The 19,494-nt window shown below is 33.4% G+C and overlaps 1 protein-coding gene across 1 annotated transcript; it reads left to right on the forward strand.

Moving 5' to 3' along the window:
• Nucleotides 1–595: 595 nt before the first annotated feature.
• Nucleotides 596–18,659, forward strand: LOC149806139 (putative chitinase 1). The gene is made up of 9 exons (XM_089935191.1): nucleotides 596–690; nucleotides 2,773–2,830; nucleotides 4,044–4,243; nucleotides 7,184–7,348; nucleotides 7,987–8,111; nucleotides 11,271–11,373; nucleotides 13,194–13,349; nucleotides 15,698–15,820; nucleotides 18,317–18,659. The coding sequence occupies exons 2-9, from the start codon at nucleotides 2,773–2,775 to the stop codon at nucleotides 18,533–18,535; spliced, it is 1,149 nt and encodes a 382-aa protein (XP_089791317.1). The 5' UTR covers nucleotides 596–690; the 3' UTR covers nucleotides 18,536–18,659.
• Nucleotides 18,660–19,494: the final 835 nt, after the last annotated feature.

The following is a 19,494-nucleotide window of genomic DNA, read 5'->3' on the forward strand; positions in this document are numbered from 1 at the left end:
AATTCAGTTTAAACTGAACTTTCTGGAAAATATCAAATATCTAGTAAACAAAATAACATTACATTGACAGGTAAATGAAATATAAATTAAATCAAATAAATGTAACTCCGTGTGACTTGTACTATAGTCGGCTTGGTGTTAAGATAATGTGACATGGCATGACATCATGTTACATGTCTAGCGGCGTGATGCCCCATTGCTAGATATCACTGCCACACGACAGACATCGTAGCGATATCATTAAAATTGTTAAAGCTACGTTAAAATAATTGCAGCTATAGACTATTTTCACTCTTTGGTATTGCAGAGCGCTAAGGGGAGCTTATACTATGCATAAAGACCCTATTAGTGGAGCCAAAAAAATACAACTATTGGTATGTGGTGTCGACATTTTTTTTTTTACCTTAAGAAGGGGTCCTTGTACTCGAAAAGGTTGGAAAGCACTGGCATAGAGGTATGACAAGATTCTTTCCATTGTGGTTGTTGACAATGCCAACAGGTACACTTTACACCTGTCACTCTCTCAGAAGTACAAACTGTCTGTAGAGAGCTTTAGTGTCAAATTAAGGGACAATAGTCCTACCTATCATCAGATATACTGATAGTCAAACAGACGTATGGGCGGGGATATACATATGTATAAGTAAAGCAAGCTGTTTATCTGTTTGGACATTATCGATATAAAAAGAGGTAAGTATTGTTTGAATTGCGCAATATTTATATGCACAAGGTACTATGATCAAATTCTCGTATAAACAAGGACCAAGAGTAATTTGTCAATGAAAACGGATAAGATATACTTAATATTTCTTCTTTGCCACTACGAGATTTAGATTTGTTTCTGTGCGAACGGGCTTATCCGACCGCATGAATGACTGAACAAATGCAACAATGTCAGACTGCTTGCTTTCTTTGAAAATTTACCCGCGAAGAATTTTATAAAATCTTCCTATGATAAAAAATTATCTGAGTTTTTCAGACAGAAAAATCTTTTAACGTTAATAGTACCACAAAATTAAAAGTCGCATTATGTTTTCAAAATTCAATTAAAACAACAGTGTGTTCAGAAAATTTTCAAATAACCACGAATAAACAATTTATGATATTTGTGAAAATATAGTTGTCAGATACGTGACTTGTTTGGAATGGGAAATGGGTAATATTGCTGTAATATTCTGTAGCCACGTTTTTAATTTAAAGCTATAAAATGTATGAATAAAGAATTAATACTGGAAGAAGGTCAAACATTTTTTGACAAAGACATGAAAGTAACTTCTGAAATGGCAAAGATAGATATTTTTTTAATAATTTTTTTAACTTCATGTACATGAATGTATGACAGTTTTCACCTTAGATACACATATGACGTAGAACTGAATCATGTATTCGTTCTTTTAATACTGTTACCAGACATATGGCATTTAAAGATCATGGCAGTGGATTATAACGAAGAGAGGGGACCCTGATTCAAACCAGGGTCAACGACAGAAAAGTTTTGAATTTGGCTTCAGATCATCGTGTGTGAATTAAACATTCCTATATAAAAGTTTTTTTATATTTTTTATTTTGACACAGACGAAAACAATGCTATATTATAACAAGCCTCATTAAACGCCGTCGGTTTCATGTCCATATACAAATTAATGTCTATATAAGTAGATTTCACGTCCATATACAAATTAATGTCTATGTAAGTAGGCTTCATGTCCATATAGAAATTAATGTCTATATAAGTAGGTTTCATGTCCATATACAAATTAATGTCTATATAAGTAGGTTTCATGTCCATATACAAATTAATGTCTATATGAGTAGGTTTCATGTCCATATACAAATTAATGTCTATATGAGTAGGTTTCATGTCCATATACAAATTAATGTCTATATAAGTAGGATTCACGTCCACATACAAATTAATTTCTACGTAAGTAGGTTTCATGTCCATGTACAAATTAATGTCTATGTAAGCAGGTTTCATGTCCATATATAAATTAATGTCTATTTAAGTAGGTTTCATGTCCATATATAAATTAATGTCTATATAAGTCGGTTTCATTTCCATATACAAATTAATGTCTATATAAGTAGGTTTCACGTCCATATACAAATTAATGTCTACATAAGTAGGTTTCATGTCCATATACAAATTAATGTCTATATAACTGGTTGTTTTTCTCTCACACAGTATAATAATAATATTAATAATAATAATAATAAGGAGGACTTTGTATAGCGCCTAATCCTTAGAAGCTCTATGCGCTTTACAACATTAGACTACACCTATAAAATATAAAATAAAAATATTAATAATGATATGATTACAAAACAACAAGCACCATGGAATTATAAAACATAAAAATCATGCTGAAAATGTTTAAGGTAGGAAACGTTAGGTATTTAAGTTTGTTATTGCAGTCGAAATAAGTGAGTTTTAAGAGCACTAATGAATGGGATCACTGTGTCTTAGTGTCTAAGTTCAGTGGGCAATTCATTCCACGTTGCTGGGCTCCGGTATGCAACTTCGTTTTCATATTGGGAATAATGAGTATACGATTGTCAGAAGAGGTGCGTAAGTATCTTGCTGGTGTGTACACATGGATGAGGTCGGATAGGTGTGTTGGACTGGAGTCCGTCAGTAAAATGTAGCACAGAGAACAAATTTTGTGTTTGATGTAACCTTACGTATGTAACCTTACGTTCAATGTTTTTATTATCAGGTATCATACATATTGAAGTTGATGTCTTCAATACCCCATTTGTTCTCAATTACAGATGGCCGTGCTGAGATTCACTATTCTAGTCTTCCTATCTACGACTCCCGTTGTTTTAGGTTTGTTTTGCCTCCAAATCCCTGCATAATTATGGCTATCATTTCCGAAGAGCCCGATTTCGGAACTTATTCAAAACAAATATGCAATCATTTATGCGATGAATATATTGTAGAAAATAAAATATCTTAATTCTTAGCTAAAGAAAACGATCACTTTTATATGTGATCCAAGAGCATGCATATATAATTTCAACCCTTTATTGAAGAGCATCTGCAACATGCCACGCGGACAACATTTTAAATCATCACTGTTTTGCAAACGTTAATGTTCTCATAATATTGTTCTTCTAAAAATCATGCCAAACATCATACATTATCGGTTTCAGCATTTATTTTCTTTGCTAAATTTTCTTATGAATTCTTTACGGCAGAAATTATAGCGTGTTCGAAAATGTCCTTTTGTCAACCAAAAATACAAAAATTCAAAGTCCATTGTATGGTATGTATTTTATTGTCTATAGAAACCTCCAGAAAATGTACTTTTTAGAATGTCTATATTTTGATACTCACATCATCTTTGAAACAAACAGAACGGCTCATTTTCTCGCCAGTCAATATGATCTTTTATTAAATCGACTAATATTAATTCACTTATTTCGTGAACTAATTATTACTTTATTTATCAATTTGTTCTTTAAATTTGAAGAACAATAGCTATACAATAAATAGTATTCCCCATAAAATGGATAGAAATGAAGGCCATGGATTCCTTCTTTGAAGCGTCTGGGACTATCGTAATATAAAGTCCATACAAATGTTATGCATATTTCAGTTCATTTCTTACATATCGCTAACGCTTTCTGGATCTAACTGTAATCGATAGTACTCAAGTTTTCACGCAGATTAACGAATTATACTTACAGTGTATCATAATGCATCATAAATAGGAAGTTTCGTTAAGTTACTTCATATTCTTGAATTAAAACATGAGTAATATGTTCTTTTAAGCTAGCAATAAAATACAAGATGTTGATTTTGTGCCACGAAATGCAAGAATTTACTTGTAAATGATTTTACCAACACAATTTTCACCACGTTATTATCATGTTGATAATATTATTTTGCATCTGAGTTTCCTTTGAAATGTATAATGCTCAACAAGTATACCTTTCATATTGAGCTCCCTAAAGACTACAGAAGATATAAATTACTTCTATTCGGTTAATAAATTTCTTACGCTACGAGCCGTTCGTTAAGCTCTACGTATTTCCAGGGCACGAACTTTGGCGAGTTTGCTACTACACCAGCTGGGGTTCGCAGCGTCGAGACGGTAGTGCGCTCCTGCCAGAAGATATTGATGCCAACCTCTGTACCCATATTAACTTCGCCTATACCACCTTGGATTCGAGTGGAACAGAGATTATCACGGAGCAACCCTATGATATTAATTTGTACGTATTACTTTTCGTCAATGTGTGTGTGTTTTCATCATAGCCTTCTTCTCATTTCTTGCTATGAGAAGGGATTACTCATTGCTATGTATATTTGATTTCATTTATTTCTGATTTAATTGTTTGTAAATGTTAAAATCTTTTTATTTTTTAATTTCATTATGTGTCAAAATAAAGTAGTTCTGTTTACTAGAAACTCGATACTTTTTCCAGAAAATAGTTTGACCTTGACTGTTAATTTTTGTAAACACATAAGGCTGACCTGGTTCCGATTTTAATTCAAAATTAGTAACAGTAACGTCAACAAGTTTTTTTTTTTTTTTAAAAATTATTCTTATTGTGGGAATGATAAGAGATAGAGGCTGCGTTGGATACGTGACCCTCGACTTGTAAATGGCTTTACTGAAGTAAAAAACGTTTTCAAAATTTTATTCTTTGAGTAAAATGGTTGGTTCTTGTCAAGGCCATGTTGAGAGTACGTGATGTAAACATGATCATATGACCCTTATCCGGGCATCTGTTTTGCGCGATATTCAAGTTTTAAACCTTTGCTTAGACAGAGGTCTCTCAGTTGGGCTTCTAGACACTGGGACGTAAATGTGTTTCTTTTATTGCGTCCTTTTTGGGAATTATATTTTAATGTGCATTCGAATTATTTGAATTCTAAAAGATTAATCCGTTTCTCTGGAAATATTTTGAGTGTTCATATAGAATTCTTGAACAAGGAAATTTCATTAATTTAAACGCCGGATTATTTCTTGTGGTTATACAAAGAACTGTAGACTTCAACACAATACAGGATACATCATATGTCATCGCCTTCCATCTTGGATTCTTCGCCAGGACTCGAATTTGAATTCATTAGAACATTTCAATATTAGGACCTCTAAAACTGTATTCGTGGATTATTCTTGGATTATTGTTGGATTTGACTCTTAAAACCGTAAGTTCTTAATTTTTTAAAAATGTTTACAGTATTTTTCCAGGAAAATATATAATTTGTTAAGTTTTGCAAAGCTTGCTGTTTTCACTCTTTCTTGTGTTACTGTTTATTCGAGCCTAAACATGTAACATCATAAGTTAAGAAATGTCTTTTCCCATGATGAGAGAGAGAGAGAGAGAGAGAGAGAGAGAGAGAGAGAGAGAGAGAAGAAGAAGAAGAAGGAGATCAGGCTCTCTTAACAAGGATGTAACCCATAACGGTGTGTAGATACGGCTACATCTGGGGGAATGGGGTACGGGATCGTTGTAAGGAAAAGACAGAACTATTCTGACTCGAAAAACTAAAGTTGTTAAAACAAATTAATGTGTATATTGATATATATACATTAATTTGTTTTAGAAAATTTAGTTTCTCGAGTCAGAACAGCTCTGTCTTTTCCTTACAGCGATTACACATTAATTTGTTTTAACAACTTTAGTTTTTCCAGTCAGAACAGCTCTGTCTTTTCCTTACAACGATTCCGTATATATATATATATATATATATATATATATATATATATATATATATATATATATATATATATATATATATATATATATATATATATATATATATATATATATATATATATGCATCAATAAAGCCTTTCTATTTAAAATACACGAAATACATATCAGGTTACACTTATCCCCTTCGAGCTTTCCAACTTCATACATTTGTATAATTTCTGCCTTTTAGAATGTAATACAGATAGTTCAATCTCGATTAACTTCATGATATCCAATGAGTATAAAATTCAATAATTGCGATAAATGCATCAAACATTTTGAAGAAATGTATTTTACTGAATTAAAATAGATTGCTAATTTGGATATGTTACAAAACATTACTCATTATTGCTTAAATAATCTTTGATTTCCAAATTAAATCTAAACATGAAGCTGGTAGCGAATTCATCTTTTCCAATAATATATACTACAAATAAAATTAAACATTCCATTTTATTATAATATCAAATATAATGAACTCACAAAAAGGTTGGAAAATATGAACTTTACCGTTGAAATCTTAAATATTAAAAAAGTGCCCATTCTTTAAAGAAATTTGCGAACACAGACGATTGTTACCCGTAAGGAAAAGACAGAGCTATTCTGACTCGAGAAACGACCTAATTCTGCATAAATCTGCTCTCTATTTATATGGGTTTTTTTTCTTTCTCTCATTTCGGATCAGAACAAGGCTCTTGACCTTTCCCACGGAAACCTTGTGAATCATCTCGCTTAAGTCATCTATTACTGATTTAATAATTTGCCTTTACAGCAGCTTCCCACCAAATCCAAATTGCTGACCTTTAGATACAAGAGAAATGTATTTTATGGATTTCTGCACCTGCTCGTAAAGCGCGATCTTTATAAAATAGCATACAGTGTATTACACAAATAGATAAAATTAATCTTAATATAATTTAGTGGAAAATTACTTTCAGTATAATTTAATGAAAAATTACTTTTAATACAATTTAGAGAAAATTTAAATCGTTACCTTTGCTACAAAATTCTGTCCTAATACATGTATTCATAAAAAAGATTGTAGGTTTTAGTTTACATTCTCTTCGTCTTAATTGCTCATTTAAAATTCAAAACATTTTCTTTCTATACTTTAGTAGAGCAAAAAATTTCATTGCATGGAGAAGGGAGAACGTTCTTGCAAAATTAAACGTGTTATTATATATTTCTTAAAACAATCATCCATGTATTGATTTCTGCTAACAACAGAAACAGTTAAGACGTAAAATAGAGAATGCGCTACAGCTTAGAAACAGTTAATATGAAGCAGAGAGAGAGAGAGAGAGAGAGAGAGAGAGAGAGAGAGAGAGAGAACAACATGATACATTAGAATCTTAAATGTTGAAACTTCTTGCTAACAGAATGCAAAGACTTATTGCCCTGAAAACCAGAAATCCTGCTCTGAAAACACTGATTTCTATGGGGGGGCTGGGAGACTGGCTCAATGAAGTTCCATAAGACGGTGGAGTCCCGTGCAAATATGAATAAGTTTGCACAAAACGCAATCGCCTTCCTGCGCACGCACAATTTAGATGGACTCGACTTGGACTGGGAATTTCCAGGCACTAGGGGAAGCCCTGCAACCGATAAGCAAGCATTTGGTGAACTTTTGATGGTTTGTATGTTTGTCTTTTAATATTTGACAATGAAAGACATGAATTAATTCGTTAATTAATTCGGATATTCAGAATTAGCACTCCATTCACGATTCTACACATGAAGAATATCATATTGAAAGGAAACAGTTATTAGCACCAGCTATTTTTTTTTTTAAATATGTCGCTCACTGTGTTTGAACCGTATTTGAAGTTGTTTCATATTTATCATTGTGTGTGACTTACATTGTAAAATAACCACAGTTCAATATTGTATTAATTGCTATGTTTAAGAAGTATCCTTTCTTGAACTTTAAGATACCAGTCTAAGAAGTATCCTTTCTTTAACTTTAAGATACCAGTCTAAGAAGTGTCCTTTCCTGAACTTTAAGATACCAGTCTAAGAAGTATCCTTTCCTGGACTTTAAGATACCAGTCAACAAAAAGTTAGAGCTTCTAGCATCGACCATCATCATTAACGTACAGTGTGAAAAGGAGAAGAAAAAGCAACCTTTTTATTATCATTAATATAATAACGCACTCCATCATATTTCGCCTTTGACACCCCAACAAGTAAATTAATAAATAAAAATAAAAATAGTAATTCAAAAAGAGACAAGATGAATAGTATCATGCCATCTTATAAATACTTACAAAGGTGCTGCGCAATGCCTTTGTTGCCGAGGGACGAATCAGTCATAAGAATCAATTACTCCTTACGGCAGCGGTCACACCGTCCCATGTGAGAACCGAACAGTCCTACGACGTCAGTTTGATTTCGAGGTAAACATGCTATTTTTAGTTTCATGCAATTGTTTCAGCTGTTCTTATGTCTGTATTCTCCATAGTTGTATTGTTTTTTTTTTTTACATTGGGATGTTGGAGAACCTGTTGGAAGCCATTGTCATTTAATATACAATCAGGTGTCGTGAGACATGCTAAATGCAGCGTAGAGCTCATGACTGCACAGATGAAAAGAACAAGATACTGCTCAAGCCAACCTACCGTTGAACTAGCCAATCCACTAATAGATAAAGTAAAGAAAAATATCGTTTATAAATAATCCTCCCATAGCTGTCAGTGTTAGTATATCATTGCATATCGACGGCCATTTTTTAAACGGCTGACAAAAGTTTCGAACAATATGTGAATCGTAACAAACTTTACACTGAATGTTTGTCAGAACCCGCAATCATGAAACTTTCTGACCTAGTGGTTAGAGCGTCCGCCTCGGAGTGCAGGAGGTCGTGGGTTCGATACCCGGTAGAGTCATACCAAAGACTTACACAAATGGTACTAACAGCTGCCTGGCATTAAGAGGTTAGTGTTAGGACTGGTCGGCCTGGTGTCAGGATAATGTGATAATGTGACTGGGTGGGACATCATGCTGCATGTCTGCAGCACGATGCCCCAGTGCTAGACATCACTATAAACTGTCACACTGCAGACATCATATTGATATGACTGAAAAATTGTTAAAAGCTGCGTTAAAATTCCAAATCACACACACACACACACACACACGAAACTTTGTGGATACAAACCTTTTTACCCATAATATCTCTGCTCGGAATGAAGGTCGAATATAAAAAATCGCGGGGAAAGCTTATACTTTTATTTCAATGCAAATTTCAACAATGCTCAGAGGCTTTGTGATGAGTCTTGAACCTGAGCTACTGTAAGCAATATTTATTAGTGGATTCATTGCGAAAAATGTCTAGGAACTGAGGAATAATACACTTTTATTTACAATAAGATTGGTAGAAAAATTTCTAGGATATATATATATATATATATATATATATATATATATCCTAGAAATTAAACAAAGAATTCAATCAATTGCTTATTTAAAGCGAAAAGTGAAAACGGTCCATTAAGTAGCTGCCTTACTGCGCATAACGTTGGCAATATATAATGACAAAACTAAGAAAGATTAACTGTCTTACCATTTTGTGACAAATCTTGTAGTGTGACTATGTCTTCCCTTGTTGCGGAAAATCTTATATTGTGACAATGTCTTACAATGTTGTGGAAAATATTTTAGTGTGGCCAATGTTCTCGAAAATCTTTTAGTGTGACTATGTCTTACCTTGTTGTGGGAAACCTTATATTGCTACTATATCTTACTATATTGTTGAAAATCTTTTAGTGTGACTATGTCTTATCATGTTGCGGAAAATCATTTAGTGTGACTATTTCGTGCAATGTTGTGGAAAATCTTTCAATGTGACTATTTCTTACAATGTGTGGCAACTCTTTCAATATGAATGGTATAATCATGCTTGTGCAATATAATATTAAAATATTACGAATACAGTGAGTTCATTTATGTTGCATTCGTATAGTTCTTTGACTACGCGTCCTGGTAATGTTCAGAAAATAAGTAGTTTTCACAATAAATCATGTATAAATTTAGTTTTGATAATTTCTGTAATTGCCATAGTTATTTTTTCACATACAAAATTACACACAATTCTATCGTATATTTTGTTTTTCAGTATAAAAAGATGTAGAAATTATATGGCTTGATAGATTTATTTGAACTACATTTACCAATGTCGGATGACATAAGTAATTGATTTTTTTTAGTACAGCTCGGATTAACCAATGCAGATACTCACGAAAAAGGTGCTTCTACAACTAATTATAAATATTACCTGATTATTCGTAAAGAAGTCCTAACGCTGCTTTTCTTTTTAAAGCCTACATGATTAAATTTGCGTTCTCAATACAGACCATTTGTCGCCTGTGAAATATCAGGTTTTGTTTTGAGTAGATGTACTTTTCTTTTTGTATGACAGGCTTTCTTGGCACTGCCAGGAAGGCATAAATTCACAATTATTTCTCGTTTAGTCCCTCCATTTTATTATGTATATCGATAACTCCTGTAGATTTCATTCATGACTGTAAATTGTAAAGATTATCTGTAGCTAGAATGCATGCGCTCATACGTCCTATTTTAAGATATTAAGGACGCAAAATTACGTAGGATCAATAAATAGATGCTTACGTACATGCATATAGTTATTAATAATAACATTAGAAGTAAAGCTGATGGCACGTTTTGAGCTGTTTCCACTGGCCAGGTCGGCCAGGTGGATGTTTAGAATAATTAAGTTATTTCCTCTTGGGTGGGTTAGATCGTGTGGGTTCTTTTACTATGGTGGAAATGTGCAATTTCTTAACGTAGCAGTAGTGACAATATGCGTGTTTTACACTTTCGCATGTATATATATTGATTTGACTGGACATTTATCTCATTTTTATTTGCTGTGTTCTTATTGTAATATCAAGTCTACAGACGTATTTTATGTAGTACTTATATATTATTGGAGACGAATCATTTGTTTGGATTATTCATTGGAAATGGAAAGTGATTATTGGACTATAATATTATTTCTGAGACGAGAGAGAGAGGGGTGGGGGGTGGGGGTGGGAGTGGCAGAATTTATTGTCTTTGTCTGATAAGACTTTCCAAGTATTAACAAAATCCATTTAGAGATTAGGAAATACAAAATTTAAAATTTTAAGCATAATTGCGATAATAGTGCTGCCACCGGTGCAGCCAGAAGAGTAATTCATATGATAGGCGTTTCTTCTAATGTGGATTCGACAAAAGAATACAAATTAATTTAAATTTAAATTTGTTCATGGATTTTACAAGCACCACTTGCCCTCTGTAGATGAGAGAAGGGAAGCTCTTATACGTTGTCAACGTAGATGAAACCAAAACTCCCGAAACAAAACACTGGATTACATCATGTCCTTGACACTATTTTACTCAAAACACCTTTGTTTTAATCGACATTTCTGTTGTTTCTTTAAGCTCTAAAAAGTACGAAGGAGATAAAAGTTCACATTAAATTGATTTTCTTATGAACAAAACGTGATCTTAGAAGCACAACGTATGATCATATCATATGATTATATATCTCTCAGATACTGTGACTTCATAAATATGATGATGTACGATTTCCATGGATCCTGGGATAACAAGACTGGTCCACACAGTGCACTTTATAGCGATGATACGTATAACATTGTGAGTCTCTCTCTCTCTGTCTCTCTCTCTCTCTCATTGTAGCATATACAATGAAATTTTCCAATATTGCCCTTATGAAATATAAATTGCATTTGATAATACTATGAACAAAGAGACGAATTAAATGTTTACAGAACTAGGAGAACTGTTAAAACATTGTTAAACAAATGTTGAAGAAAAAGGCCGATGAAAACAATTGACCACTAAATAAGTCGTAAACTGTGATGAACTTCTTGTTTATCACAGTGTTGAAAATAAGTAGGTGCAACAGCTGTATGTGTCAAATAACAAATTTTGTATCCGTCTGTCGACTATAGGATAATGATCAATATTGTTGTTATTTTTTATTGTCAAATGCACATGATTGAGCCAACGATCCAATTAATTTCCCCCACAATAGAACACGCATTTTTCTCCTATTCTCCTGATTATCGAATCGTTGCCATGAGAAATTGTTAGATAGGATCCCATTTTCAGATTACACAACCACGGGTGAGTTTGATATATATAATAAGTATTTCAAATAGGCAACTTTGGTAATTAAATTTTGCATTTCCTGATTTTGGAATCAGGCGTTGTATATCTAGATTGATACTCGTTCAGTTCTAAGCTATAATACCTGTACACGTTTTCAAAATTTTAGCCTATCAGATAGTAGAGTTATAGGCCTTCGTCTAAGGTTATGAAAGATCAGGGCCGCGCCATGTTAGCTCTATTCAGGTGCTCCGAGATGAACTTAATTAACTCCCTTTCTTATCTTGTGACGACACACCGGCACATCTCACAGGTGATACAGGTTGGGATTTACACGTTTTATACGAGACTACATTCTCGACTTGCTTCTTTGTTTTTTGTTGTGTTTTTGTTTTTGTTTTTTGTTTTTACTACATTTCTCAACACCATATTTATTACACTGCACATTAAAGAAATCAAATAATGGATGCATAAGAAGTTGAGTTTGTTTTCATAACCAGTAAATAAACTATTATTCACACCTATATTACGAAATATCTATACAAGATTTACTTAGCTCGAGCTAAATTATGTAACTATAAAAATTAGAAATATATAAATTACACACAAAAAATGCTATGATTTTCCAAATGTGTTTTATAAGTTAGTACTTGGACTAGAATGACCAATGTCTTATACCATTTTATGACACGCTTCCAACCTTTTATGTTGAACAACATTTCACAACCACAGTTAATAGGCTGGTCAAATATCGAACGCGTCATTTGCCATGGTTACATTTCCTCGCCTTTCGTCGTTGCAGTATGTGATAAAGTTATTGTTAATGATTATAGGCATTATGGATTATATGAAATTTGAGGTTACAGAGGCTTATCTCTGACATGATGTTTTCTGTTTTATGGAACAACCTATCCAATGATATGCGACTATAAATGAGTAGAGCTACTTACACATTCTAACAATACCAGTATAAACACCTACTCCCCTATTGCTTTCTCCCCCACATATATATCTCTCTCTCTTTAACACACATACACACAACTGTACACACGATTTAACTTGAAAGTGCCATATATACGTCACAAATGCAGAGCCCAATTTGAGGCAAGTGACCAACCACTTGTGTAGTAAACCTTTCAGCAAATGAGGGCTGATTTCTTGGTAGCTAGTTATGCTCAGGTTTTATTGCTGATTGAGTTCATTGTATACCTGAGAAAAGATTTTCCCTTTCAAAGAGTGGATTTTAATTAAATCCAATTGTGTACATAACTTCTGTTTCTCATTTCCTCGTTTAGTTTATTTTTCTGACTTCAAGGTAAAATAACAACTTTGATTCTTTTTTCTAGAATCATACGGCACGTTACTGGGAGTCACTAGGTGCGCAGAAGGACAAACTCGTGATCGGTGTACCTTTCTATGGGAACGTTTTCACACTGCTGGACCCAAACGATAATGACATCGGGTCAGCGTCATTCGGTGGTGGATATATGCCATATTATTTGGTAGGTGTTCTGTTTATAACGCTTTTATATATATTTAAATCAATTGTTTGTCTGTTAGTTTTAAATTTGTTTTTATTCCATTATATGTTATTGTAATGTAATATTGTTTACTGGACTTGAGTTTATTTGGTCAGAATTAAGTTCTGTTCTGTTGGACTGGATTGATTTTTTTTCTGAGTTTTTTCATTGATATAAATACCTAATAATAGAAACATTGTATCTAGTTGCTGACCTTAAAATCAGTGACAGTTTTGGCAAACAACCTTTTTAAAAATTCTTTTATTCTTTCTGAGAGTAAGAATCATTAAACTGAATCAAGGTCATACCTAGACTACGTGTAAATTCGTAAACAAACTTCTATTTCCTCCAGAAGGATGAACTCTTGACTCCCATCCGGGAATCTATTTTGCGTTTTAGTCAGTCTTAGAACTGATGTTATGATAAGAATTCTATTAGCTGTGTCTTAACACTTGAGACGTCAAGCTGTTTTATGTTGTGTCCAGTTATGAGGCTGAATGTTTATTGTCTTAAAAGTTTTGAATTCAAGTGAATGTTTTCCCTGGAAATACAAAATTGCTCTAAATTATTTCTTGGACAACCATTTACCGGAATTTATACGGAATTCAAAAACTTTAATAATATTTTCGGTGATTCAACAAGAGACCGTTGACACATGAGTACAACGCTGACTATTGCATACGTCATCGCCTTCTATCTTAGATTTTCATCGAGATTTGAACTGTGATTCACTTGGAACTTTTCATTGATAGGACTTGTGTTGTCAAATTCTTGGATTATTGTTAGATGTAATTTGTAAAACCTTAAGGTCTTTTTTCTCATTTTTTACTTTTGTATTCTAGGGAAAAATATTGTTTGTTAAATTTTTCAAAGCTTGTTGTTTTCACTCTTTTATGTTACTTATTTTACGAGAATAGACTCGTAACATCGCATACAATTTTATTGTGCAAATATAGCTTTGGTTTACCTTCCCCATATGCTGGAGTTTTGGTTAACGAGTTTATGTCATTGAAACAATACTAATTGTACACAAATTCAGCACTCCATGACACGAAACCCCTGACAAATGATGATAATGTATGAATTGCCAAGTCAGAGATAACTACTTTGCATATCATTTTCTTTACAATCAATGCTGCTTTTGAAAATGTCACCGGTGTACACGAGAGAAATTTGGGTTTACACTTACAACATCACGAAAACTTGGTGAACAAAATAACAGTTGTAATAGTTTGAACTTGTACATGCTAACTAGTGAAACTTGCCAAGGTGTCTCATCATTAGTTTTAAAGTCTAATAAATTTATCATGCTAGCCCCTGTTACATAATAGTCCAAGCAGAACCCGGCTTTCGAATGTATACATACATATATATATTGTATTGCTGAATAAGCAAGGCTCCATCTGGTGGTACGTAGTTCGTAGCTGGATTACTTCTTTTCGGTAAATATGCTCACACATATGTTTCCAGGGAAACGAAACTAATATGGACAAAAATGTAAGACGTGTAGATATGATCCAGGGTAACAGGGAATAATCTCTAAAGTGACTTTACTAGAAAAATATATTTTTACGGTTCACTGTCTTCCATTAAAAACTAAGAAAATCTAGGTGAACGTGAGTCCTTGTGATAGTTGTGTAGAAGGTTACAGCACGTGCACTGACTTTTATGCAAATATTTATAAATCTCTCGTAAACAGAATACCTTTGTTTGGAAATTCGAATGTCGACGGAAATCCACTTTTACCCAATTTTAAAATTTCCAATTCAAACACCCTCTGATGATATCACTTCAAAAGGAAGTGACCCATCCATTTTAATTCTTTTATTATTATCATTTTTTATTTCTTACATTTCAGAAAGAATTCAGTCAGGATATAAACTAATCATTAAAGATTTAAATCCGTTTTAAATTTGGAATCTGGAACAAGATCGTCAAATATTAGTGGCAGCCCGCAAGAGGTATAACACAACATTAACATCTGGAGAGCCAGCCTGAGACTTCATCTAGTAGCCCTGTGCAGTTTTCTAAGCCTCAAATATATTTAAACAAGTTTGTAATCAAGAACAGTTGGGATTTGAAACTTAAAACTTGTATGTCCCTAAATCTCTTATCTCAGCATTTCAAACATTCCAGAACATTAGCAAGCTAACGGCACTTGAATTTTATTAGTCACTCAGTGTGCACATATAAAATGCTCTCATAACTTTTCCAGACTAAACTTCGAATATAAAATAAGACTAAAAGTAGAGGTCTGGTTTTGTGACATAGCTTTAATACGATTAAGTTTCAAATGGTCATAAATCCTAACCATACATTTATATCCACAGATTTGCCAGGCACTGCAGGATGGCACGGCTCAAGAAATTGTGCTGAATAATGAGAGGGTGCCTTACATGGTATTAGGGAAGAACTGGGTCACATACGACAATACGAACAGTCTCCGAGAAAAGGTATTACTTTTTGATTAGCACTATCTTTTATCTAGGAATCAAGATATAAACTTGCGACTATGGCATGAACATTTATTTTTCATTAATGTTACATAAAATATGAAAGGTAGGTCGCACTAGCCCAGCTAAGTTTTGCAATACAGCGTTACTCACTGAAACGTTTCTTCAATCCAATTAAAATTGTGATCTATTAAATAAGGGAGACATGTAGCCTTAAAAATTTGTGTCCTGGTCATATCTGGAATTTTCATTTAGCGACTTTGCTGATGGATCACTAAAACCCAATCCGGAACTAATCCGTTGGAGCAGTGAAACTTATTGTGCGTCGCCATCATAACGGTCAACAACTGGTCTTATGATGGATGAATTAAATAAATCGTGTATGGGAATTGCTTTAAAGAGTTAATTGATCTGTATATTGTGTTAATTGAATGTCTACCATCATTCTGCACTTGATGAGGTACTCTCAAAGCTCACGGCATAAATGGACAAGTGTTAAAATCTATCTTCTACTCCTGAACGAAATAATTGTGATTATTGTCGAAAGTCTTTTGCGAATGTCTGAAGTACTAGTACCTTTATTTCGTTACTGATGATAACAAGATGTATCAGATATCAGGCTAATATTGACCCTAATATTGACCAATCGGGAAAAATCATTCTCACTGAATAATCCAGAATTATAACGGACACTGTGTTTTAGTACACACACACACATATATATATATATATATATATATATATATATATATATATATATATATATATATATATATATATATATATATATATATATATATATATATATATATATATATATATATATATATATAGTACAGGTTATGAATTCAGCTTGTTGCTATAAATAGAATTTGATGTATTTTCCCACAAGACCTGGCATGTACCACAATATTGCTTTCGGACGAACTTAGAGTATACATAAAATCTATACGCAGAGTTGAGTTGCTCTGCACAGATTATTGTCTACAAAATAACACACAAGGCTAAAAAAATAACCAGATTTAGTAGGTAAAACAAAAAAGATTGGTTTTTATGGTCTTTAAATCTTATAATTTGGGGGAGATTAATGGTTTATCGGTGAAGAAGATACTATTTTTATTCTAAAAGAACTGCAACACCCTATCAATATTAACCTCATTTCTTTGTTATAATTTGATCATTATTTCCATTTCCATTTCTGGTTGCAGTAAAATTATCATTTACGTTTTGCGAAATGGCATGGTTCCTTATTACCTTTATCTTCTTGTGTATGCCCAGTCTTGTGTAAAGTGATATATTTCTCCTATTTGTCGATCTTTTCTTACATTCATTAGTTGTTTGCTTTTGTGTTTGTAAATTTTTCCATTCATTTTATTTTTAAGTCTACTCTTGCAAATAATAATTTTTTTAGAAGAAAACCAAATTGTCAAAAAGTTTGAAGGCCCATTGTTATAAATAAATTAATGTAGCCGTCGTGGAGAAATTCCTGAAGAATGGTTAGGCCTAATTTTGTTTTTATTGAGCGAAAATATAAACACGATTACAAACATTTTCAGACCTTAGACAGTTTTACGTGACATAATTAACATGAAAAGATAAATCGGTCAACAAAATGTATCTATTATAAGTACTACAATTCATTATAGAATGATGAGAAATATCTATGCAAAGGACTACCTTTTCACATTTAGACCCCCAGTGTCCGAGTGGTCTAAAGCGCTCACCGTTCCGGATCACTGCCATCTCACCTCTGTCTGCGTGGGTTCGAGTCCAAGGCTCGGCTAGCGTTGGTACGTGGGAAAGCCTGCCAGTAGCTTCTCGTGGGTCGGTGGTTCTTCCCTGGGTTTTCCAGGGTTCTTCCTCCACCAGTTATACTGGCCGCCATGTATAGCCTATCTTGTGCTGAAAAATGGCGTTAAACCCTAGAACAACAATAACAACAACAACAACAACAACAACAACAACAACCTTTTCACATTTATCTGGACTTTTGAATATTTAGATTTTCTAGCCATTCACTTAATATGGAGAAACTATTAAACTCTCTATCTCCCAATTGATTAGTCAGTGTCTTAATTGGCACAATATTGGCGTCATTCCCATAAAAGCTATATATGGAAACTGCACAAACCTCTAATCGCCATTCGCAGAACAACATTGGTAGTTTCACTTATGCGTCGTACATGGTCGAGACGAAATACGAAGTTTAAGTATTTTTTTCAAAGGTGGCTGTTGGCTGTATGCGTTCACATGATTACCGGAAGTGTGACTTAGTAGTCAGTGAAACAAAACATTCGTATAAGCTTTAAATTATTAAAAGAACATTACCTTTGTGCTCACTTCAAACGAAATTAATCTCACTTGTTGACTGTGTTTCTCACTAACGATCAGTAAATACAAAGTATTTAACTCGTCATACACAATGTTATATGCCCTACGTACTTCTGTAAGACCCTCTAAATATGTTTTCACTTCTCTCAATTTTGCGTCCATTAGGTAGATTTTGTAAAGCAACGAGGTTACGGCGGCATAATGATATGGTCGCTTGATCAGGACGACACTCATGGCGTATGCGGTCACAAGTTTCCGCTGTTGAACTCCGTTGCTGACGGAATCAAACAAAGTGGATCTTCGGTGGTCGGATGCAAATTTGCAAATTCGAATTTTTGTATTCCTACACGAATCCTTGTTAGTAACTATGTTGATTTAACCTGATTGTGAAATAACCTTGGTTAACTTTAATTAGCCTACATTAATCGAACATCATTTTATAGATTAAAAGATTATCTTGGGATAAACTGAAATCACGTAAACGAGATTATAATCCATTTTACTTTTAGTTGTAATTTTGATTGTCTTAAATGTTCACTACTGTATGAATGAGTACCTCCGACAACTGATGAACTAGGTACATAAATACATACATGTACGTACGCACGCACGCACGCACGCATCCACCCACCCACCCATCCATCCATCCATACGCATGCACTCACGCACGCACGCACGCACACACACATACATACACACATACATACATACATACATACATACATACATACATACATACATACATACATACATACATACATACACGCATACTATCAATGCATCTAGATAGCTTTTGCAAATTATAATTCAAAGACCAACATTCCTTCAAAACAATAGAACATTTGATACCGATCATCATTTTTCAGCACTGGGTCTCAGTTAAAAACTCTAGTACATTATAATGTCACATTGTTTACTTGTGTTTGCTTAAACGAGCCATACAGTATTATAATGTTTATAATGCTTTAACCTAAGGTATGTAAATTCCACTGCTGAGCATTCCAGCTGTTGGATATTCATGTGAAGTGATGACTACTGGATATATAAATTCCAGACTTAGGGTGTTTATGAACGGATATTTGATTGATATTGTTGATTTTGTTGATTACGGTAAGGGGGTTGTGATCACTGAATAAAACAATTGGAAAAGAAGCAGAAATTTATATACACTTCCAGTTATTGTAAAGCCAGATTTAAACCGAATACTCCTTCCCGATAGTGAAATAATTTCCCTGTTGCTTATTTAATTATTTAGAGAAATATCACACTGGATGAGTCACCCCATTTATATCTTACTGAATCAAAACTCAACCTACACCTACATCACTTGCATCAACAGACCT

This window comes from Sinohyriopsis cumingii, chromosome 2 (genome assembly GCF_028554795.1).
Source record: "Sinohyriopsis cumingii isolate HCF-2022 chromosome 2, ASM2855479v2, whole genome shotgun sequence".
Classification (NCBI taxonomy): Eukaryota; Metazoa; Mollusca; class Bivalvia; order Unionida; family Unionidae; genus Sinohyriopsis; species Sinohyriopsis cumingii.